This window comes from Sciurus vulgaris, assembly GCF_902686455.1.
Source record: "Sciurus vulgaris genome assembly, chromosome: 9".
In the NCBI taxonomy this organism is placed as follows: domain Eukaryota; kingdom Metazoa; phylum Chordata; class Mammalia; order Rodentia; family Sciuridae; genus Sciurus; species Sciurus vulgaris.
The window spans coordinates 61,130,204-61,153,418 of NC_136469.1; the positions used below are offsets into that span (position 1 = coordinate 61,130,204).

The 23,215-nt window shown below is 42.1% G+C and overlaps 1 protein-coding gene across 5 annotated transcripts in view; it reads left to right on the forward strand.

Annotated features, from left to right (window-relative positions):
• TSPAN5 (tetraspanin 5) overlaps nucleotides 1-22,466 on the forward strand; it is a 161,959-nt gene extending 139,493 nt beyond the window's left edge. For 2 of the 5 annotated variants that reach the window (XM_079153842.1, XM_079153841.1), the window contains exons 3-8: nucleotides 8,409-8,555; nucleotides 12,715-12,885; nucleotides 15,250-15,375; nucleotides 17,341-17,388; nucleotides 17,497-17,613; nucleotides 21,017-22,466. In XM_079153842.1, coding sequence (XP_079009968.1) covers nucleotides 8,409-8,555; nucleotides 12,715-12,885; nucleotides 15,250-15,375; nucleotides 17,341-17,388; nucleotides 17,497-17,613; nucleotides 21,017-21,082 — 675 coding nt within the window. In that variant the 3' untranslated portion in view covers nucleotides 21,083-22,466. Of the gene's footprint in view, nucleotides 1-8,408; nucleotides 8,556-12,714; nucleotides 12,886-15,249; nucleotides 15,376-17,340; nucleotides 17,614-21,016 lie in introns of all 5 variants that reach the window. The other 3 variants (XM_079153844.1, XM_079153843.1, XM_079153840.1) reach the window with 2 other exon arrangements.
• Nucleotides 22,467-23,215: the final 749 nt, after the last annotated feature.

The window sequence follows — 23,215 nt, forward strand, 5'->3', positions numbered from 1 at the left end:
CTTGCTATTTCTTCACATGGCAGAGTGAGAGAAGTTGGGTTTCGTCTCTTCCCTTCTTATAAGGACACCTAGCTCATTATGGGGTTCCCACTCTGAAGACCCTCCCCACTTAGTCACCCAATTATCTACCATCATACTGAGGGTTAGGGCTTCAACATAAGAATTTAGGGGTAACATATTCAGTCCATAACATTCTCTGTTATTATTCAGTTTAAACTATATACATAGCCTGGAATGTTCCTAGGTACTTCTCCCCTCTTCTGAATGTGCACATGAAAATTCTGGGGAATGGTTAGGAAAACGTGGAACTTCTGAAAGGTGGCACTTTGGCATTTGACTGTTCCCGAATTTATGCAGCAGTCACTCACCAGTGCTCATGGGGAGAGTGGTTTCCCTGCCTGTGAGCGACTAGCTGACAGGACTTGGGGCAGCTGCTTGGTTGTGGGATTTTATGTAGACCTAAAAGATGATTGTCACTTCTCCTCAAAGGCAGGTCATGACCATTCTTATCTGCAAGAAAAGATTACTTGAGTCTCACTGATAACCTTGTTGTTTTTCCCTTTTCTTACTTTTTTTATTTAAAAAAAATTTTTTTTTGAGACAGGATCTTTTTAAGTTGCCCTGGCTGGCGTCCAACTCATGCTTCTCCCTCCTCAGCCTCCCAAGAAGCTGGAATTACAGGCATGTGTCACGTCACGACGCCCAGCTCAGCCCACTGATAACCTTCTGTGATAAGATAAACTGGGAAGGAACCACATGCCTTTGAAGCTGCTGGTCTTCCTGAAGACTTGCCTCTTTGTCAGCTGCTGTTATTCCCTTACATCTGGGACTCTTCAGGTCTAAAAAGCTTTCTTCTCCTCCCTAGTCCTCTTCTTGGCCTCTGCATCAGTTTCTTGGGTAGATAAAGGTTTGGGGTTTTTCAGAGTGGCGTTTCCATGTAACTTTCTTTGAGGGTTTTTGGTAAATTTCTATAGGGACAGGCTTCTCTGTGGTCCTCTGGCCCCTACTTGGTCTTTGTGTGGACATTGTTTGCAACCACATTTCCAATTCTCCAGGACCACCCCTGGATAACCGCATTTTCTTTGAAATGTCATACCTAGTCTTCCTGTCTCAATAAGAACATGCTTATCTCCCTCTTACTCTAGGGAAATTGTTGTCAGTCCCACTCCAGTAGAGCCTGATTTACGGAGGACTGTGTGAATCAAGACCCTGTCTCATAAATCTCCAAGGGGTCCATCTGGCCTGACTTTGCATACACATTTCATATGCCTGTCTCTCTGTTTCTCATCCAGCAGTTGAAAGGAATGTGCTTGTATACGCAAAAGCAGAAGAGTCCCAGACCTCAGGGTGTATGAGTGCTATTTTTGTATTTCTTTTCTGTGTGGGTTGACAGAGAAGAAGCTGAAACTTGCCAGGTGGCACACAGAGGCTGCTCTGTGCTTGTGGTGAAAAAAGCCACAGACACTCCTGAAGTTTATTGGTTTGGAACCCTCTGGAGCTTTGTTTGCCTTTTCTGTTTCTGCCTGTGCATAGAAACCTCTGTCAAGAAGAAATCGTTACTCAGAACATATTCCTTTATTGCAGAACCATGGGGAGAAGCTGCTTCAATTCCAGAGCTAGCTGAATGATCGAAGTACTAATGAGGAGATGGAGATAAATGGGAAGGCTGCTGATTTTTCACATTCTTTCCAAGGCATACTATGTTCAGCAAACCACAGGACAGTCAGATCTCACAGAAGACAGGATGTGGTTCAGCAACTGAGGGTCATTCAAGAGTAGTGACTCGGACACCCAGTGTGTCCAGCCAGCCCCCTGAATGCAGAGGTGTCCTTGCTCCTGGTTCCATGCACTGCCACAGTACTGCTGATTGTACCCACCTGCCTGCTGCTGTCACTGACTTCCTTCTGCTCTCTTCTCCGCAACACCATGTCTGTGTACTCTTAGCTTCCACTCTCTCGAGGCCTCTGCCTATTCCTGACTTTAGCTTATTCATGGCTTTCCCTTCTGCCTTTCTCTGCATGTCTTAGATTATTCCCAGTTCCTCTCCCCAAAAATCTGAGTAGCATGCCCCAGTCACTGTCATCTCCATTAGGCATGATCATCAGATGTGGCCATAATTTTCCTTAGAAGGGGCTCAGAGAGGACAAGTGCTCAGAGTGAAATGGAGTCAACACAATGGAGTCAACACAGTTGGACTAAAACTCCTCTTAGATGCCTCTGTAGTACCCAATGACTTCCTTCTGTTCTAATATAATAGTAATAAAGGTGATAAACTTTTATTGAGTTTTTACTATGTGCTAAGAACTTGATGTTTGAATTTACTTGGATTATTTTTCATTCATGCTTATAATAACCTTATGTCATAGGGTACCATTTCACATGTGTGGAAATTGAGACCTAGGCAGGTGAGGTAACTTGCCCAAGATCATAGGTAGTAAGAGGAGGAATTGGGATTCAAAGCAAGGTAGTCAGATAACAAGTGCTGGCCTGGATGTGGAGGAAAGGGGGCCCTTGCACAGTGTTGATGGAAATGTAAAAAATATTGCAGCCATTATGGAGAACACCCCCCTGGCAGCATGAGGTTCCTCACAAAACTAAAAATAGAGCTACCATGTAATCCAGCTCTCCCGCTCCTGGGTATATTCCCAAAGGAAATGAAGTCAATGTACTGAAGAGACTTCTGCATTCCTGTGTTCACTGCAATACCATTTAAAATGGCCAAGAAATGGAAACAACCTAAGTGCCCATCCCTGGATGAATGGGTAAAGAAAATGTGGTACGTATACATAAAGAATACGGTTCAGCCTTTGAAAAGAAGGAAATCCCACCATTTGTACAACATTATGCTACAGAATAAGCCAGGCACAGAAAAACAGATTCTACATGATCTCACTTATATGTGGAATCTAAAAAAAGCAAACTCAACTGAAGCAGAGAGTAGAGTGGTAGTGTCCGGGGACTGGGGAGAGTAGGAGTGAAAGTGGGGTGACGAAATGTTGGGCATCAAATTACAGTTAGGAATAAGAAGCTCTGATGTGCTTGTGCCCAGCAGGATGACCATAGGTAATGATCATGTACTGCATATTTCAAAAAGAAGATTTTGAGTGTTGACACCACAAAGACATGTTTTGAGTAGGTGTTTACCTTGACTTCAACATTATACAGCATATCCACATAGGGAACACTGCATGATGCCCCATAAGTATGTGCAGTTTTTATGTTTTTGTATATTCCTTTTTAAACATAAAGTTGAAAAAAGAAACCATAGTTACTATGTTGGCCTGCCCCACACTTAGCCTCCTCCGAGCTACCCTCCTTGCTATGTTTAGAATCCTGGAGGAAATTGCAAGTGAGCCACGTGAGCTGGAGTACTGATTTATGCAGGTTGAAGACTCTGGAACGCTCTCTTTGCCCCTCTCTGAAGCAGCTTGTCTAAGTGAATGGATTATCAGTCCCCCTCATTCCTTAATGGACACGTATGGATACCTTTTTGTTTGCTGGCTGTTTCACTTCTGTTATAATGATGATTGTCTCAGACTTGTTCCATTAACATATCTTATTTCCTTTTAGACGCATATTTGTCTCTGCTGAATTCTGAGGGACACTGTCTAGTACCTTGTGGACAATGGAAATCTATTTTTGCTGGAGCCTCATTTCTTTAGGACTGTAGATTGATAATGCCAAAACCTAGTTGTCCAAAAACCAATCTATGGAATGGCCAAGATGTTGAATATATTTGTTTCTCTCAACTTTTGAATTGATTGCTATTCATTTCATCTTTATAGCAGTGCTATAGGTTCTGGTCAATTCATTCTTGCCTCTACTGCCTGCTGTACCAACAGCTAGAGGCTACAGGTGGGAGAGAAGACCAAGGGAACTAAGAACAGTGAGGACATAGGAACACACAGTTTGACTATGAAGAGTGCTTATGACTATGTTCTTTTGATCAGTCCTTATTAATGTGATCTTTATTATAAGAGGAATTCTTCCTATATTCTAAATCTGTACTGCTTTTGAATATATTTTTCTTATGATCTGCAATCTTGATCTCTGACTCTTATTCTGTGTCTGCAATTCCTGTTCAGAATCCCACTTCTGTGTTAGTGACAACAAATAGTTAAAGGAAGTACATATTACGTCAGTTAACAGACAAAGTACCTGAAGGTTTCCATCCAGAACTGGCTAATTTCATTGATGATGTGGAATTGAGAAAGTTAACATGAATGAAAACAATTTATGCTGGTTTAGTTGCTATGTTAACTTGAAATATCAGCCAGCTGGGTAAAGTGACCATTTTAAATCCAGCACTTCCTTCTACCATTGTCTGCTTCTGGCCCCCACAGCACTTTTCTTCCCTTGCATAAAGTGTGGGCTCTAGTTTGGGCCTTTTGTGTGTGTGTGCCACTCTCCTGATTCCCAAAGTAAAGGAAGACCCACAAAGAACCCTCTTAAGCAATCAAGGGTTGTCTTCTGAGGATTCCCAGAGTGACACTCAGGACTCTAGGACAGGCCAGCTTCTGGGCCCAGGGATTTTTACTGTTGTCAGGAATTTTCCCTCCTTGTTCTCATCTTTGTTTCTTCCTAAGCTCTGGCTTTCTGTTTCTCACTGTAGGTTGACTTTCTCCAAGTGACAAAAAACATGACCATTCTGCACATGGCTCCAGAGTTTGGCATTTTACAGTTTCAGCCACTAGAGAGGCCTGTTCTAAATCCCAGCATCCCAGTAAGGGGACTCGGCTCTCATGGGGGCAGTGGCCTCATGTAAGGAAGTGACAGCTCCGAGGGGGCTGTGGAGTGGATGGAGGAGGAGGAGGTGCTTGCAGGTTTCCCCAAGACTAGGTGTCTGCCGGTGTTGTTCTTGCACATTCCTGAGGATTTACCACAAATCCCACTGCCTAGTTTAAATCACTTGGCAGACTTCACTGTAATCTTAGATTTTTTTTTCTTCCAGCTTCTTGTCAACTACAAGCTTTGATGATAATTATTCTTCCGCAGGCATGTACTAGTGCTTCTTCCTCATTTGTCAAATTGAATGTAACAGAATCACAAAGTCCATTGAGAAACCCCTCTTTAAGACACAGAAGGCTGACCTGTCTTCTCCCCATCATTTTCGTAATCCAGAGTCATTGCTGCCAGGATGATGTTAGGCTCAGTAGAACTTCTGCTCTGCAGTGAGCATTTGGACACTTTGCATAGATGAAAGAGCCGATCTTTTCTCCCTCTCCATCTAGGTAGTAAGCCCAAGAGAAAACTGTCATTGGGCATCGATTTCAACACGGTGCTTTAAGACTTGAGTTAATTATATACTGTATTCTTGAAAAATGCTGAGAGTAGATGGAATGGATTCTTACCACAAAAATGATAACTATATGAGGAAATGCATGTTAGTTAGCTAGATTTAGTCATGCCACAGTGCGTGTGTGTTTGTGCATGTGTGCACATACGTACTTCAAATCATCGTGCAGGGTAAGTACACACAATTTTGCCTGTCAATTAAAATTTTTTAAATAAATAAAGGATATCTTCTTCTCATCAAAAGAAGATTTGAATTAGTTTGCAACTGATAACTCCTGGGTATATTCTGAATCCATTAAAAATAAAGTTCTTGGTAGTCTGTCCTATGCTTCTCAGAATAGTAGTTTCCCCAAGGTATTGATAGTATCTGTCTACAGCCCCATCTTTGGCGGGGATTTAGATTAAATGAGTAGAATCTGCAGTCCAGCTAGACCCCCAAATGCTTGTTGTTTCCATGGAAACAGTTGAAGGCCTCTCAATTAAAATTGCCCCTGCAGGCTAGAGAGAGTATTAAAATGAGTTTGTCTGAGAAGCCAAATTCTCATCCTCCAAATTAAACCCCGAGAGGGCAAATGATTGAGGAATCTACTGATCGTTGGGATCATAATTTTTTTTACCTTTTGGGGAGGAATTTTCTTCTTGATATTTCAGGCATGTGAATGTTTGTTTGCTTGTTTGCTTGCCTTATAGAGCCACCCAGATAAGTGTCTCTATTGTCCACAGAGCTCTTTGTGTACAACCAAGGACTGTAGAAGTGTTTGGGAACAATCTGATCTTTGCTCAGACTTGAGTGTGAGTCACAAAAAGCCCATTAAAAATGGATGAAATCATAGAACAGTCTTAAGTTGGAAAGAGCCTAAAGGTCATTAAGTCCCAACTTCTCATCCACTTTAGGAATCCTTCCTTGAACACAGTTGAGAGGTCCCAGCCTCAGCTGCCCATGAAGGGAACCCTGTAACTCTAAGGGCAACCTTTTCTCCATTGCTAGAGACTGGGTGGTGTTTGAAATGCCTCTTTAAGATGGAGCCGATGTCTTTGTCATTTCCACCTCTGCTACCTCCTCTTGCAGGTGGCAAGTAAAGAAAGCCTAAGTCTTCTCCCATAATGAAGTTACCTTTTCACATTTTAAGAATAGTATCATGTACCCCTAAAGCCCTTTCTTCCAGTGGCTGAACAGGTGCAGAACATTCAGACTTTAACACCTGTGCAAAGAGGAGAGATTGGTTTCCTTCCCACATTTGGTCCCTAACACCATTGCCTGGATCTTGTCTGACTTTTCTGGCAAGTTTTTTCTTGGCAACATTTGTATAGGTGGAGAATTTGTTCCAGTACTTCTGTGTTTCCTTTCACCCATTCTCCTCCTGGACTGACTATTCTAGTTCAGACCTTGGAAACCTAAGAAATAAGTTGTGTTCTGGGGACGGGTGTGGCTGCCTTCTGTGATGTCACTGCTGAAGGTGGTAGACTCACCCTTCATTCCCAAAGCTTCCCAGCCCTGATTGAGACTTCACTTAAACCTTTGACCTTTTCTGCTAGGGTTAAGCCTTAATTTTTAAGAGTCTTTTGTCTATCCCCCATATTTGTTCTGTTATTAATATACTATTGTGGTTCTTAGATTGACACCACTCTAAAAAGAAAAACCTAACAAACTACTCTTCTCCAAATGTTTCTGCAACCTTAGAAAGGCTTGAAACTTAAAACTCTTAAACTCAGGTGTTGATTAGCACCAATTGGGACACAAAGGGAAGCAAGTACATGACCACAACATGGTAGGGGAAGTACTGACATAGTCTGTTCTGATTCCCCAAAATCATTGTATGATCTTCAGCCCATCCTCAAACTGCTCTGGGTTCCTTTCTCCTCATGTGTAAAATCAGACGAATTCTTCCTGTTCTAGGTTGTTGGAAGTGTTTTGAAAACAAATATACAATATCAAGACTTTACAACAAACCATACAGCAAACTATAGCCCAATACTCTTGAGGTATTTTGATTTTGGAGTTCAAAATGAACTTAGTAAGAAAATAAAGTATTGGTGATATTGGATATTTGAGACTCACAGTTTCAAAACAATAGTCTCTCATCTTTATGTGAATGATTAGTAAGTATGACATTACATTTTGAAGAAAAAAAATCTCTCAACTTCTAACATAGGTTCTGAGTGGTATTTGATGTGGTCTTATACTTGAAAGAAAGGATTTCAGAAACAAGTAGCATTGCTTGTGGACAAATAAATCTACTCTGGATTCCTTTGTTAGTCTTGGGATAGGAGAATCAAAGGGTTGAAAGTGATGGAGTCTTTGATTTTTTTTTTTTTTATTATTATTTTATTTTAATCCCAGCTCTTAAAAGAAGCTGTTAGGAAATAACCCCTAACTACCAAACATAGAACATCCATCAGCACAAACTGAGTAAGTGGGCTCCCGGGGCTCTGAGCCATGCAGCTCAGGGTGGATCCGAGATGCAGTTTTTCCCTGGGAAACTTGTAGGAGCTTGTGGTCAGAACTGGCTGCTGTGTTCATTTTTAGCTTCTAGCTCTCCCTCTGTTTCCTGAGAAATGCCAGGGGCTTTGAAGTAGGCCATTGTCTAACATCCCCAGGCCCAGGGGACTTGAAGATGACTCCCCTTCCTTTTAGGGTGTCAGAGAATGTGTTTTTCTTGCACTCTTTTTTGGACTTATTACCACTTTTATCTGGGGACATTGAAGCAACAGTAATAAATTTTCTTCTTACAGACTCTGATGATAGTTTCTTAGGGTCATTTTGTTTTTTTATTTTGTTTTTTGCTCTCTCTCTCTCTCTCTCTCTATATATATATATATATATATTTTTTTTTTTTGCCAAAATATAAACAAATGTGGACCTCAGAAAGAAAGCAGTTTCTTTTCCTTTCCTTCTTTCTATTTCCCCCTTCCCTCCTTCCCTTCCCCCTTCCCTTCCCCCTTCCCTTCCCTTTTCTTTTCTTGGTGGTGTCTCTGGAATACTAACCATGCCTGATCATTCAGATGACCTCTGAAGTGTTGCTCTGGGGACAGGGGGACAAGTGCTGTAGCCCTCACATGTTAGCAAACTGGCCTCACATCCTGGCCCCTTATGTGTTCTTTTCCACTCCCAGGGAGTTCTGTCCAACATCTCGTCCATCACTGATCTTGGCGGTTTCGACCCAGTGTGGCTCTTCCTCGTGGTCGGAGGAGTGATGTTCATTTTGGGATTTGCAGGGTGCATAGGAGCACTAAGGGAAAACACTTTTCTTCTCAAGTTTGTAAGTATCGCACTCTCTGCTTGCAGATTTCAAAGCCAAATTCTTATCTTACATCAAGAGGACACCCTGGCTACAGGCAAGATGGTGAGCTGTACCCAAGGCACTGACAAAAACCTGACCCAAGTCTTGTTTTTCTTTCAGGCGAGCTTTCTAGATTCCCTCAACCCCCACCCTGGATCTCCCTCCTTAGTAATATAAATTTCATTCACCCATGCTATCCACAGAGATTTTATACACGTATATTACAAATATAGTCTAATCCCTAAAGTAGATTTAGGACAAAGGTGGGTACATATATTTCTTCTTTTAAGTGATTTTCTCCATTTTTTAAACATATTTTTAATAACTTTTAATTAATTAATTAATTAATTTATTTATTTGGTGCTGAAAATCAAACCCAGTGACTCACATGTGCTAGGCAAGCACTCTACCACTGAGCCATAAACCCAGGTCCGATTTCCTCCGTTTTTAATGTAAAGAGTAAATAGAAAGCTGTTCAGGTATTGGTCTCTAGAAACCAGGTCTAAACACAGTGACAGTGGCTTGTCAGATTAACTCTGGTTTTAGTAAACATAGAGAAACAGAAAAAGGTAAATCTCCTTTGTGCTTGGCCAATACAAGGATCTTCTTGGTATGATCAGCATAGTGTTTAGTTCCTTTACAGAGTGTTTGTGTGATTGCTATCAACAGGAATATTTGTAGAGGAGAGATTTTACCAGGAGGTCTATAAGGATTAAAAGTAAAAGTAAAGAATGAAAAATGAAAGCCTTCCTTTTGGAGAGTGTATCTAAAGGAGAACAAATGGCCTGTGCTGCATGTTTGTATCTGAAATAGGATTGGTAAGGGTAGCCAAGGGTCTGCTGAATGAGCCTGTGGATGTGGAGTTTGGCATTATGGTGAGTCCTATATGAAAAGCATCTCTACTCCCTCTCCAGGAACAGGGAAGTGATCAGACCATGATCCTTCCTGTGGTGGAGGAAGATAGTAGGGATTTCCTGAGAACCATTATTTTTTTCATTCTGGTGCTGGGGATTGAACCCAGGGGTGCTTAACCACCCGAGTCACAGAGTCTTGCTGAGTTACTTAGGGCCTTGCTAAGAAGCTGAGGCTGGCCTTGAACTCAGAATCTTCATGCCTCAGCCTTTCAGGTGGCTGGGATTTCAGGCATGTGCCACCATGCCTGACTTCAAAGGACCATTGTTGTATAACTAGAATCCTTCCCAACCTTTGTTGACACGACATCACGTAGGATCATTTTCATTTAAAACTGGAGCATATCCTGGATCTTGTCCCAACAGCCATGTGGCCTGTGATTCTTTGAAGAGGCTTTTTTTTTTTTTTTTTTTTTTTCTTTTTTCTTTCTGGTGGTGCTGGCCTGTGATTCTCTTCGCCAGATTATCTGACAAATTTTCTCAAACAATAACTAAAAGGATTCACTGCACCCCACCCAGGCTGGTCCCTTTTGCATTTGGCAGCTTTGGCTGTGAGAAGGAGGCTGTTATCCTGAAAGTTCATGTGGCTTTTGCTAACAGAAAACCCAGGAGTGCTTGTTCATAGGTACAGTGTAATGAGCAGCTCCTTCTCTATACACGGGACTGTGGTAGTAGTAGCTAGTTGCCCAAGACTCTACCTGCGTTTTCTTCCAGATTCATCCTTGCACACACAGAGCCAAATGCCTCATTCTTGCCTTGCCAGACCTGTGGAGCCTCCAATAGAGCTTTTCCCAGACCCTCACCTGCCAGCCCGCCAGCCTTCTGGGCATGAGGCACTTCTGAAGGCTGGGCTCACTTAGCCTTATCATAGCCTGTTTGGGCCCTGTCATACTTACCTGTTGTCACTCTTTTGTCAGCTTAAGTCTCCATGTTCCCAAATATGGGATCCCCTTTACTGTGATTTACTTAAATATAGCTTCATTAATAATAGTAGTTTATAAAATCCCATGTTGAAAATAAAAAAAATATTTCTACTTTTTGGCTTTTTTTAATTCTTGGAGAATATTTTAAAGGGCTTCTTTCTCTATTTAGTACAAACGACAGAAACTGGCTGAGTAAATGCCAGCATGCCTCCACACAGCCTCAGATGTCCAAAACCAGGACAATTGCTGAGGAAAAATCCAGCAGTGAAGGGACTGTGAGATAGAAGCGGAGCTTCCTGTTGACCGAGGCCCTAGGATGAAGCCTGTGAGTTAGTGTCTGCCCTTTTAGAAATAGGAGAAGTTAGCTCACAAGGCCTGGGGCATGTAGTTTTCCAAATATTTGAAATCAATTGAATTTGGACTTGATATTTGATATGTATATTATGTAACCTGAGAAAATGTATCAGGGGAACTGGAAAATGAACTTCCCTAACCTTTACAGAGATGAGAACAAAAATCTCATTAAAATCTGTGCATGACTTCTGTCTTGCTGTTTTTTGTGTGTGTACAACGAGCATGCTAGCTATGATTTTATCATTTCTATAGTGTGGGAACTATCACATTTGCATGTTTGGGGTGGTACCCCAGTTAAGGGAAGGGAACTATATTATAGGAGGTAGGCACTGAGCAAAAGCAGTATGGATTTTTTTCTTCTTTCCAGATAAAGGAAAACTTAATTCAAAATTATTGGTATCATTAATGATAATTAAGAACTGTTTCAATTTTATTTCCAGTGAACTCATGGAGGAAAGATAACCAGAAATTCTCTGAGAACCTGAAGAACTGAGTTGGAGATTCTAGAGTTGGGGTCTAAACCTTGGGGTCCTAGATTTTGCCAGACACTTGAGTTCTTCTTTTGCTATAACCCTCCTTCCACATCCCTCCTCACAGAACCACGCCTGGCACCCTAGATAAGCACTCAGCTCTAGTGGTGTGAAATTGTCCCACTCCACTGCCTTCTCCCACCCCATCCTCCACCCCCAGGTCACTTAAGACTGTGAAGTCCTTGAAGGCAGGGGTATGGTCTTACTCATCCTTGCTTCTGCAGATCCTGCCCTACCACAGAGCCGTTGCAGGTCATTCAACTGATGTTTGCTGAGTGAATAAATGTTTTTGACTAAGTAACCATTGTTCCCTTGCACCCCTCCCTCTACACATTCTCTCTCGGGGTGTCTGCTTGCTGACCGCTCACTGCTTTGCAGCCTTTAGGACCTGGGCCCAGCAGGTGTGGCCCCAATGTCACCCTCTACCATTCTTGCCCAAGAGTTTGCCTATAGTCTGCCCTCTGGTCTTATTTCTCATAATCTATTTAGTTTTAAAAAATTGAGAAAGGTAAGGATGTGGGAGTGATTAGAGGTGGAAAGAATCATGGGCATAAACAGAAGTCAGTAAATGACTAAGACAAGGCTCTTCTGAGGATTCTAGAAGGAAGGGAGATTTCTCCAGAGTTATGAGCAATTACCACATTGCCTTATGGTCTCTAGCCCTAAACTCTTGTTATCTACATGAGCCACAAGTCTCCCTTTGGCTGCAGTTGGATGTTATTTAAATGTTTCCTGAGCATGGTGCTTCCGGGAGGAAGCCAAATACAGCTAGCATTCCCGAGAAAGCCCTTAGCCCGGGGGGCTCATTCTGTTTTCATAATTGGAGATTATTTTCATGTCACATTCATACCTCCCCCCACTTCCTCTTTGACTTCTTCATCCAAGATGAACAGATCTGTTATTTTATGCTGTACAGCAGGTGCAAAGGGGAATTAAAACTGTCTGAATCCATAAAAAGAATATATTGCATAAAGAATCAAGGCCACAGTACGAATGACAGATGATTATAAAATATTGGGATAATCTATCTTTGAAGTTAGAAAAAAGCTTACTCGAGGTACGGGCAGGTCATTGTTCAGATGTCTGGCAGTACATTAATCACGAGAAATTCATTAGGCCATAATGTGGGTCTAATGAGAAATTCCTATTACTCATGTTTGCTTATGGGCTTTGTTGGTTAATTATCAAATGGAACTCCAGAGACTCTAAAATGTGATTATGAAGTGATTTTTAATTTTTAAAAATTCTTTCTTGGAGTGTAATATTCTATTAATAAATCTTAAGAAACTGAAGATTATCTGCTTTGGAGATGTGTAACAATCAACTGTAATTACAAACCTTTTTAGAGAGTAACTATTTAACTACATACGATCAAAACAGGCCTTTTAACTGTGTTCTGTGTATGTGTCTTTTGTCTTAGTTTTCTGTGTTCCTGGGAATTATTTTCTTCCTGGAGCTCACTGCTGGGGTTTTGGCATTTGTTTTCAAAGACTGGATCAAAGACCAGCTGTATTTCTTTATAAACAACAACATCAGAGCATACAGGGATGACATTGATTTGCAAAACCTTATAGACTTCACCCAGGAATATGTAAGTTCAAATTTGGTTTATTTTAAAGTTGAAAGTCTTCTCAAAAGGATGACCCCACAATACTCTTCTGGCTTCTGCATCTCTGCCAGCTAGAAACTTCTCTGACTTTTCTGCATGTTTTTCTTTTCTTCTTTGTCTGCTTGTTTATTATTTTCTCACTCTGTGACTTATAGGATTTGCATCTTAAATGGAAATGTTATATTCTTAACTTGTGTCAACTTCAGGTAGAGGAACAAAGAAGAAAACTTTCGTAAAAAAGAATTATAATCATAGCAGTCCTTGCCTATCAGCCTTTGAAGAACACTGTTCTGCTGTGGGTTTAAAGTTTTATTTGGTTATTAAATATGGATTTTTTTTTATTCCTTGACCCCCTTTTTTGGGAACTCTCCCTACCTCACAACTTGTAACAATGTACTTCATAGAATATTTGTCAGCAAAGTTCCTAAAATATGCCTATTCAAATATTATTATAGCATGTGCAGTTGAAACCAAAAGTTTAGAAAATTCTAACCCTCGGAGTTCTCCTAAATCCTAGCTTTCTAGCAAGTGGAGAATCTGTGCAGGAGAGTTCTGCCCACCCCTCAGGTGTGTAAACTTGACTCTGTGACAGCTAACTCAATGCAAATAGAGAAGCAGCTGCCCTTTTTCACTCAAAATGGTATAAAAGAGGGACCCAGAGACACAAGGTCTCAGTGACGTTGGGCCAACAAAATCTTGCCCTATTTCCTTATTAGAAAAAAATAGAAATATTAATAGCTACTATCTAACTCATGGGGCTATTATAATACTCAAGTGATGTACATGGTTTTCTATTAGGCCTGAGGTATTTTTATCCTACAGACTAGAAGGTCTTTCTATGCCTACAGTGAAAAATTGGGTAAGCTCAGTGGACCTGGACAGCGGTGTCCATGGCATTAATGAATACGGCAGAACTGGAGGGCAGGCAGAAGCCCAGCGGACCAATGGCCTGCTTTGGATTGGACCATTTTCCAGAATGAGCCGGGGTCACAGTGGGCAAAGGGAGGACATGGCTGCACGGGCACTGGTCCTAGGAGAAGCCACCCTTCCTCCCTGGGTGCTCAGCTCGGGCTGAGTTGTGCGTTTTGTGTGGCACAGCAGCAGTTGTCTGGAGCGAGCCATAGGTCAGGTGGGAAATGGAGCCCTGTGTCGTCCCCTCGGCAGACTTCATGTTCTGTTAGGTCATAATGGATGTGAGCTCACGCTCCCCAAGTATTTTCCTGACTAGTGTGCATGACAAACCTGAAGGAGCTTTGGGGCAGACCTGGAGCTGCACAGCCCAAGCCCTTGGAGGCCCCAATGAGCGTGAAGAACATGCGTGTACACAGTCTCCTGAAGCGCTGTCTGCTCTGTTTGAAAATACTGTCGTTTCATGTGATTTTATTTTTATGTCATAGAATTTAATATTTTGAAGTAGCTGTTGGTCCTGAAAGCCTTATAATGGTCAAAATTTGATATTGATTTAACTCAGTGAAGTAGGGATAGTCTAGCACAGGGGGGTAAGTAGGGGTCTTATAGAATAGCCCTTGAATCTGGCTCCACTTAAGACCCACTGAATTTAACAGCGCATTTTATTATATTTTAATTAGGTAACTGACTTTTTCAAGTTGAAAATGTAACCCGTATGTTCTTGTCTTTAAAAATTCAGAATAGAGACAAATGTAATGAAAGTAACCCTGTACGACTTTTAGGGTATAAATGTATTCATTATCATTTTTTTTTTTCTGTGCTTATAGTGTCTTGGGGCATGCTAGCTTAGCCCTCTACCACTAAGCTTTATTCTCAGCCTGATGTTCACTGTTTTGATTATGGTTTTAGTTTCACAATATTATAATATGTCAGAACTTACCAAATTATAAAGTTGGTGTATTATTGTAAAATGCAGTTTGTACATGTCATTTATACCTCAGTAAAACTTTAAAAAAAAAATTAAAATGTGGAGATCAAAACTTTAAGCCCACCCACAGCCTTAGGTGCCTCCTTCAGACACTTCCATGTTGTTAGTGATCCTTCTAGAATATTCTTATTGATTTTTCTAGAAGGTATCGAAGCCAAACCAATCTTGTTCTTAGTGAGTTCTTGCTATACAACACTCTTACCCGCCAACACCATGGGTCTCATTGATCATTTAAATCACATGCCAACACATCTTTGTAAACCTTCAGCCTTAATTACTCTGGGAGCTTTTACAGGGGCCATTTACGTTCTGTTTGGCTGAAAAATAAATCCTGAGACAGAAGAGAAGGTTAGAGCTGGCAGAAGCTGGGTGTCGTTCTGGCGGGTGTGAGCGTAGGCGCCTGGTCGCCTCCAAGTCGAGATGTTCTAATTCTCTCCTGTTTGCTCTAGTGGCAGTGCTGTGGGGCTTTTGGAGCTGATGATTGGAACCTAAATATTTACTTCAATTGCACAGATTCCAATGCAAGTCGAGAGCGCTGCGGCGTGCCGTTCTCCTGCTGTACTAAAGACCCGGCGGTGAGTGACTGCCAGCAAACTGTTGGCCTGCTCTGCGCGTCACAGCGAGGGTGTATGGGATGGGCACAGTGATTCTGTCGTGAAACCTCGTCTTACCTGCCTTTGGCTAATTGGAACTCCTGTAGTGGGTAGAGTGCTCAGATCTTCTGGTAGAAGCAATCATCCCTGGCATTAATGTAGCAGTACATGCTGGTTCCTATTCCAAGGCTCTATACACATTGGCTCATTTAAGTTCAGAACATTCCTACCAGCAGATGCCACCATTACCCTCCCTTTTCAGGTGAAGAAATCAAGGCACGTGGAGTGTCAGTCACTTTCCCAAGCTCACTCTCCTACCAGTGATGGAGCCAAAGCACCAGACGGCAAGCAGCTTGCCTGTACCACTTGTTTGTTATTACTTCTTCATGAGAAGTTTGAACTCATAGGAGAGCTCTCCATTAGTTGGGGGCTCGTAACCTCCTTCTTCCCAGCTGAGTTCTGGGGAAGGTATTAGGAGCGGGGGGAGTTTGAGACACATTGGCGCTAGACTACTTCTTGGCAAGAATAGCCACCCAGGCTCTTGGGTGTCATAATGACTACAATAATTGCTGTTTGCCTATTATTTTTCAAAAGAAAGCATACAAAAACCTGTTCATAAGCCACTCCCTTATACCACAGGTTTGATTATATCTTGGGGGTCAAAGGAGTCAGCCTGGTAAATGGAGTGACTGAAAATGCAATTCTTTGTAAGTGAAACGCCAGAATTGTGTGTTAGATGTGAGAGGTTGCCCCATACACATCCCTGCATTCTCCCAGCTACATGCCTTCCTGGACTCCAGTGTCTCTCTTTGTCCCTCAGTCCCCTAGATGTCCTCCCCCTGGCCTGTCCTTGCCCTCAATGAGTGGCACCAAGAGGGCACAGATGTGTTCCAAGGGTTGCTTGCCTGCAAAGTGGAGGCTGTGGGCCTTTTTAAGAGAGACCATGGTTTTGGTGTTGCTGTGGGCAGGCCTTTCCCACAGGGTCGGGGTTCAGCCTGGGCTGTGTCTCTTGGTCTGAAGGAGACTGAGAGTCACTAAGAATTGTCCAACCCTGGCCCTGATTCCTTTCCTGCTGGCTCGTTTCTCTCTCTCTCCTCTGGCAGAGGAGGTGCCCATTCCTGTGGCCTTGCACTGGTCAGCAAGTACCGAATGGTATACTCGCTGTCTGCAGGCTCCTGTTCAATATTAACAGTCCATCATAAGAATTCAGAAGATTCTCAGGTTTCACTCAGCTTCTCCTTTCAACTACAGAATCTTTCAGTAAAACTATCTCATTCTATGAAATCTAAGCTAAGAAAATCAACCTTATGCCCCACCCAGGGGGAGAATAAACTAACTCAAAAAAGTGGAACCCAGGTTTTTGGTCAGGTCCTGTGAGATGTCAGGTTGCCTATGTGATAGGTAGTCAGGGTCGTGTTTTGTTTTTAAATATTAAAGTAGTGCATTCTTGTTGAAAATCCATCTGAACAATATAGAAGTTTATAGATTAAAAAGTATGAGTATGTGCTTGGCATACACAAGGCCCTGGGTTTGTGCTTAACTTGCATCCCCTGGCATAAAAATAAAAGTACCACCCCCATTAAGGTAATTACTGTGTCCTTTAGGTTTTTGTTTTTATCTCCTTCCTCTATTTTCGAGACCCCATAAATTCCTTGGGGTTGACAGCACTTTGAGTCTTGAGCTACCTACATAATGGATTTGTCCAGTTTGTAATTCCCTGAGCCTTCATTTTCCTCATGTATAGAATAGGGCATGTTTTAGTACCTATTTCTGAAAATTGTTATGATTACATGGGATAGCATATATAAAGTATTTAACAAAGTTCTCTCATCTATAATGCCCCTATAGACATTTTTTTTACTGATACCAGGGGACTTCTGCTCATTTCTAGATGGATTTTCTGTTGAATGAGACTGAATTTCACTTTTCTTTTTCTTTCTTTTCCAGGAAGATGTCATCAACACTCAGTGTGGCTACGATGCCAGGCAAAAACCAGTAAGTGGAATCTCCTCTTGCCACTTAGCACGCAGGGTGTTTGGAGGAGCTTTTGCATATGCACAGTGCTGTTTCTGTGACACTCTGCTCTCCTCTTCCCTTGTGAAGGAAGTTGACCAGCAGATTGTAATCTACACAAAAGGCTGTGTGCCCCAGTTTGAGAAGTGGCTGCAGGACAATTTAACCATCGTGGCTGGTATTTTCATAGGCATTGCATTGCTGCAGGTAAGACAAGGTCCTTATGAATAACACAGGGAAATGGTGCCCCAGGAGAGCCCTCACCAGGACAGGAGCTTTGCACAGTCACCTGAGTGTCATTGTTGTTAAGACACATTAGAGGGCTGTGAACAAACCTAAACTTTTCAGTTTGTATTTTATTGAGATCTGATTTAGATCCTGAAATGCTGTAGGAAATCTTTTTCTTTTTCCTTTCCCTTTTCGGGATGGAGAAATTAACTGGACCACTAGTTGCCTGCTGGTGTTCCGTTGTTTCCATGAGCTCAGTAATACGGCATTGCAATAGCTAGGGCAGACTTGAGTGGTCAGAGTAGATCTCAGTGACAAGGTTAGGACTTTTGGGAATTTCAGAGATGCTGTGCCCCTTTTGCTGTCTAGACCAGCTTGCCAAAGTGCCAGTGAGGGAAGGAGCGCCCACTTTTCTTCACGAACTGTCAGAGCTGGACTCTATGTTGTTGTGGAGATTCACAAACAGGCTCATGGTTGAAAGAAATTAGAGAAGATCTAAATAAATGGAAAAACATCCTATGTTCACAGATTGCAAGACTACATATTTTCAAATGGCATTACTGTTCCAATTGACTTACAAGTTCATTGCAGTCCCTATTACAATTCCAACTGCCTTTTTGGCCATAATGAGAAAGCTGACCCCAAATTCATGTGGAAATGCAAGGAACCCAGATAATCAGAATGAACTGGAAAAGGAACAAAATTGAAGAATTCACACTTGTCAATACAAAACCAACCACTAAGCTACATCAATCAAGAGAGTGTGTACATACCTAAACAAGGCTAACCATTGTAGAGCAGTGGAATAGAAATGAAAGTCCAGAAATAACCTCATATGTCTATGACCAGTTTATTTTTGACAAGGGAACAAAACCATTCAATGGGGATAAACCCTTTTTTCAACAAATACTGCTGGGAATATTGAGTATTTATATACAAAAAAGCGAAATTAGACCACTATTTCATATCATATATAAATAATAACTTAAAAATAGATCAAAGACCTAAATACAGCCAGGCGTGGTGGCACATGCCTGAAGTCATAGCTAGTCAGGAGACTGAGATAGAAGGATAGCTTAAGTGCACAAGTTCAAGATGAACTTGGGCAATGAAGCGAGAACCCGTATAAACAAACGAACAAAAAAAGAAATGAAAAGGAAGGGAAGAAAGGGAGCAACATAAGAGCTAAACTGCAACACTCTAGAAGAGAACAGGTACAAATCTTTGTGATTTCTGGATTAGGCAGTTTTGCCTTGGATATGACAGTAACAAGCAACCAAAAAAATGTAAATAAATGAACCTCACCAGAATTTTAAAACTTCTCTCCTGAAAATGATACTGTTGAGAAATTTAAAAGATAACCCACATAGTGGGAGAAAATACTTGCAAATTATTGTTTTAAAAAGGTCTATCAAGAATACAGAAAAAAATTTACAACCCAACAATAAAAAGACCCAATTTTAAAATGAGCAAAGGCTCTCAGTAGACATTTCTCCAAAGAAGATAAAAATGGCTGATATGCACAGGAAAAGATGCCAACATCATTAGTCTTTAGAAAGTGCAAATAAAAACTGGTTTGAGATACCACTTCACACTCGGCAGGATAGCAGTAATAATTAAAAAAACACAGACAATAAGTGTGGGTGAGGATATGGAGAAACTGGAACCCTCACATGTTGCTGGAAGGAATGAAAAGGTACAAACTATTTGGAGAACAACTCCTCAGAAAGTTAAAAATAAAGGTATCATATGGCCCAGTAATTCCACTCGTAGGAAAGTACCCAAAAGGACTGAAAAATACCTTCATCAAAAAAAATTGTGCATAAATGTTCATAGCAGCTTTATTCATAATATCCAAGTTAAAGAACAATTCAGATATTCAATAATTGATGAGTGGATAAACAAAATATGGTATAGACACATGATAGAATATCATACAGCCATCAAAATGCCTGACCAGGAATTCTTTGCAAGAGTCAGTGTGATTTCCTGCTTCACCAGTGCTTGGAAGGAACCTGCCATTTGTCTACCACCTGGGCAGGCCTCCAGAGCCAGCCCTTTGCCACCTCTTGACGGTGTCCTCAGACTACCCCAAGATCTTTGCATCCCCACCTCTGCCTCTCAGCAACCCCTGCCCCAGGTCACACTGGAGCTCTCCCTTCCTCTCGCTACCTGCCCATTGTCCTCCTGCTTTGACCAGGATGATGTCACTTTGAAGGGTTTTGCCAGATCTCACTAATCTCACAAGGAGAGGGATCACCACCCTGGGAAACTGATGAAGCTCCAGAACCAGTGAGGTGGCTCAATCATCCTGCAGAATATCAAGAACCCAGACTTTGATAGGGAGAGCAGGCCAAATGCAATGGAGTGTGTTTTAAAAATATGGAGAGTAACTGCTAGAATCTCACAAACTGGACACTGACAAAATGACCCCCACTGTGTAACTTTATTGAGACTCATTACCTGAATGATCAGGCAAAATTCATCAAAGAACTCGGTGACCATGTAACTAATTTATGCAGCATAAGAGCCCCTGGCTCTGTCATGGCAGAAGACCTCTTAGACAAGCACACAGTGATAAGTGATAAGCCTTAGGCTGACTGCCCCATGGCCATAGGGTGACTTCCCTGGTCTCAAAGGTAGTGCAAGCATGTTGGAGTTAACTCTTCTATCAGTCATACCAAAACATTCCCTTAAAGCCAGGCATGGTGGCACATCCTTGTAATCCCAGTGATTTAGGAAGCTGAGGTAGGAGGTTTGCAAACTCAAGGCCTGCCTTAGCAGCTTAGCAGGACCCTGTCTCAAAATAAAAAATAAAAAGGGCTGGGGCTGGGGCTCAGTGGTAAAGTGCCCCTGGGTTCAATCCCAGTACAAAAAAAAAAAAAAAAAAATTAAGGTATTTAATTTGTTCCATTTCTTCAGATAAATTTATTACCCTTCCCCAGTACCCTCCTCACCAAAAAAACAATGAACTATTGGTACATGAGGTTGAAACTTGAGAACATGTGAAAAGACACAAATACCACATATTATATGATTCCATGTATGTGAGATGTCCAGATTATCTAATCCATAGCAATTCATTCATACACAGAAATACAGCCAGGCCTGTATGGGAAGGGGAATAGAAATGACTGCTGATGCATACAAGGCTTATTCAAGGGGTAATAACGTTCTGTCATTAGATAGAGGTGACAGTTGCATAACTTCATGAATATACTAACACCTACTGAATTACTATCATTAAATGGATGCATTTTACAGCACATGGATTGATTCTCAGTTTTTAATAATCACATTACCAAAGAGTGAACACGTGGCCAAGGAAAAGCCTAATGAATCTGAGTCTCACTGTTTGACGTGCTTTTCTTTCCTTTCTCAGATTTTTGGGATATGCCTGGCCCAGAATCTGGTTAGTGATATTGAAGCTGTCAGGGCTAGCTGGTAGGGCCCTGCAACAGCTGCTGCAAGACACTGGACTGACCCAGCCTTCATCACCCTCCTTCGTGCCGAGCTGATGTGCAAGCTGTGCGGACCTAGCCACACAGGCACCCTGCAATCCCACCTAATGAAACTGCCAAGGACTTGTTTCTTTGTGGGGCGGGGGGCGTAAAACTGGATAATGCTGCTCACTGACAGAAAAATTTTTTAAAAAAAAAAAGATTACCAGAATGAAAGTCATTGCGCCGTGAATCTCTACTGTAGCCATGAATTCATGGATGGATGGATGCTGACCAAAAAGGAAACAGAGGGAGGGTGGGGCACCGGAGGTCCGTGGATTTGTGGAGAACACGGCCCTGTCCTCCACTTCAGTGACTGGAGGACTGGGAGAGGTGTTTTGCTTTTCGTCACACTGTGGAGAGACTGCCTTGTGTTCTGTGGCCTAACGAAGTACGTCTTTGCTCAAGCTCAGCCTCTTGCTTACCTGGGAGGGCAGTGGCGTCTGTGCATCCCTCCATGTGCATTTCAGGAGATGGTTGCCACTGTCATCTGAAGAGGAAGAGACAGCTTGCTTGCCTTCAGTTTCAGGGTTTGATCGTGTTGAGCAGGTAATGTGGGTGGCACTCGTGGTCTGTCCTGGAGCATCTCTTACAAAGAAAGTCGTGTGTTCTGTGTGTGCCGAGCAAGCCTCGGAGACTTCATGATGCTGTATTTTAGCAGGACCAATCTTTTTTCTAAGTAGGCCTGAGCTTTATTTATCAGTGAATTCCAAGGAGAAAATGAGGTTAATGAGAAGTGTTAAATACTCCCTCACCCCTACCCCACCAAATTAGTGGTTGCATTCTTTGGAAACTCTTGGAATATTCTGTGTTGTTGTGTTGTTTTGTTTTGATTTTTGTTTATTTGGTTTTTTTTTTTTTTTTTTAAGTCTCCCGGAGGTGAAGGCTATGATATTGTCCCTCTTAAATTTTAAAATGTTTTCTTACTTGGCTCAAATATTAATTTTGTTTGTATAATCTTAACCTGCATGACCTGTGATTCTAAATCCATCTCCCATTCCTGCCATCTTTTCTACTGACCTTTTAAAACGTTGGTCAGCATTTATTTCATAATAGGCCATAGGTTCCCGTCCTTAGGAGATCATGGCATGTTGTCCCAGCCTGGCTGGGCAGAGACGGGCTGTGCCATCATGAAGCTCATGGACTCCACCATCTCTTCCATTGCTGATTTTGGTGCCCTTCCCTCTGCGCCGTCTGCTCTTTCTCTCTGAATGGAATTAAACCCAATTCCAAAACAGTGTTGTCACAATCACAAAGCCTCTAATGAGTTATTTTTTTCCCCTTCTTCCTCCTTGCAGTTTAGTTTGATTAAAAGATTAATGCATGGCCAGAGCTCCTTCTGTCCTTTTTGCTGCCTCGCCATCAAGATGGTAACAAAGCACAAAAATACTCTGGAGGGGGGTGCATTGAAGCGGGCAAGTGTTCTTTGACATAAAGTGGAGAACCACTTCCAGGTGCTGCCACCCCTGCCCCCCACTTCAGGTGGGAGGGTGAGTTCTGCCCCCCAGATTTTAATCGCTGTGTCCCTCGGATGTTGCTCTCCTGGGGAGATCATCTTGATCTGTGGAGCACTGGTAAAACCACACGTGGATTTTAGTGGTGACCTGACACATTTGCCAGCTCACAGAAGGGCTGCTAGCTAGCATACTTGGTGGAAATGTAGCATGGTTTTCCACTTCAGCTCCCTGTTGCATCATGGTGGCTGATGAATGTGTCAGTCTGCTTAGAGAAAGGACAGATTCTTCTAAAATCTTGTCTCCACAGTTTGGATATGTGTATGACTCTGCATGTGTGTGTTTGTGTCTCTGTATAGGTAGGGATGTTTGATCCATATTCTGGATGTAAGAGTATCTTATTTCATTCCCATCCACCCCACACTTGTCATTTTGTAATGTCCTTCCAACATGGAGAAGACTTGAGCTCTCCAATTGGCACTTTCGTCTTTTTTTTATTACCTCATTCTCCAGTGAACTCCATCTGACCAGTTGATTCAGAATCAGGCAAGATCCCCACCCTTTGGCACAGCCAGTGAAAGGCCAAACAGCAAGTCCAAGTGAGTTTTAAATTTTAATTAATCGCCC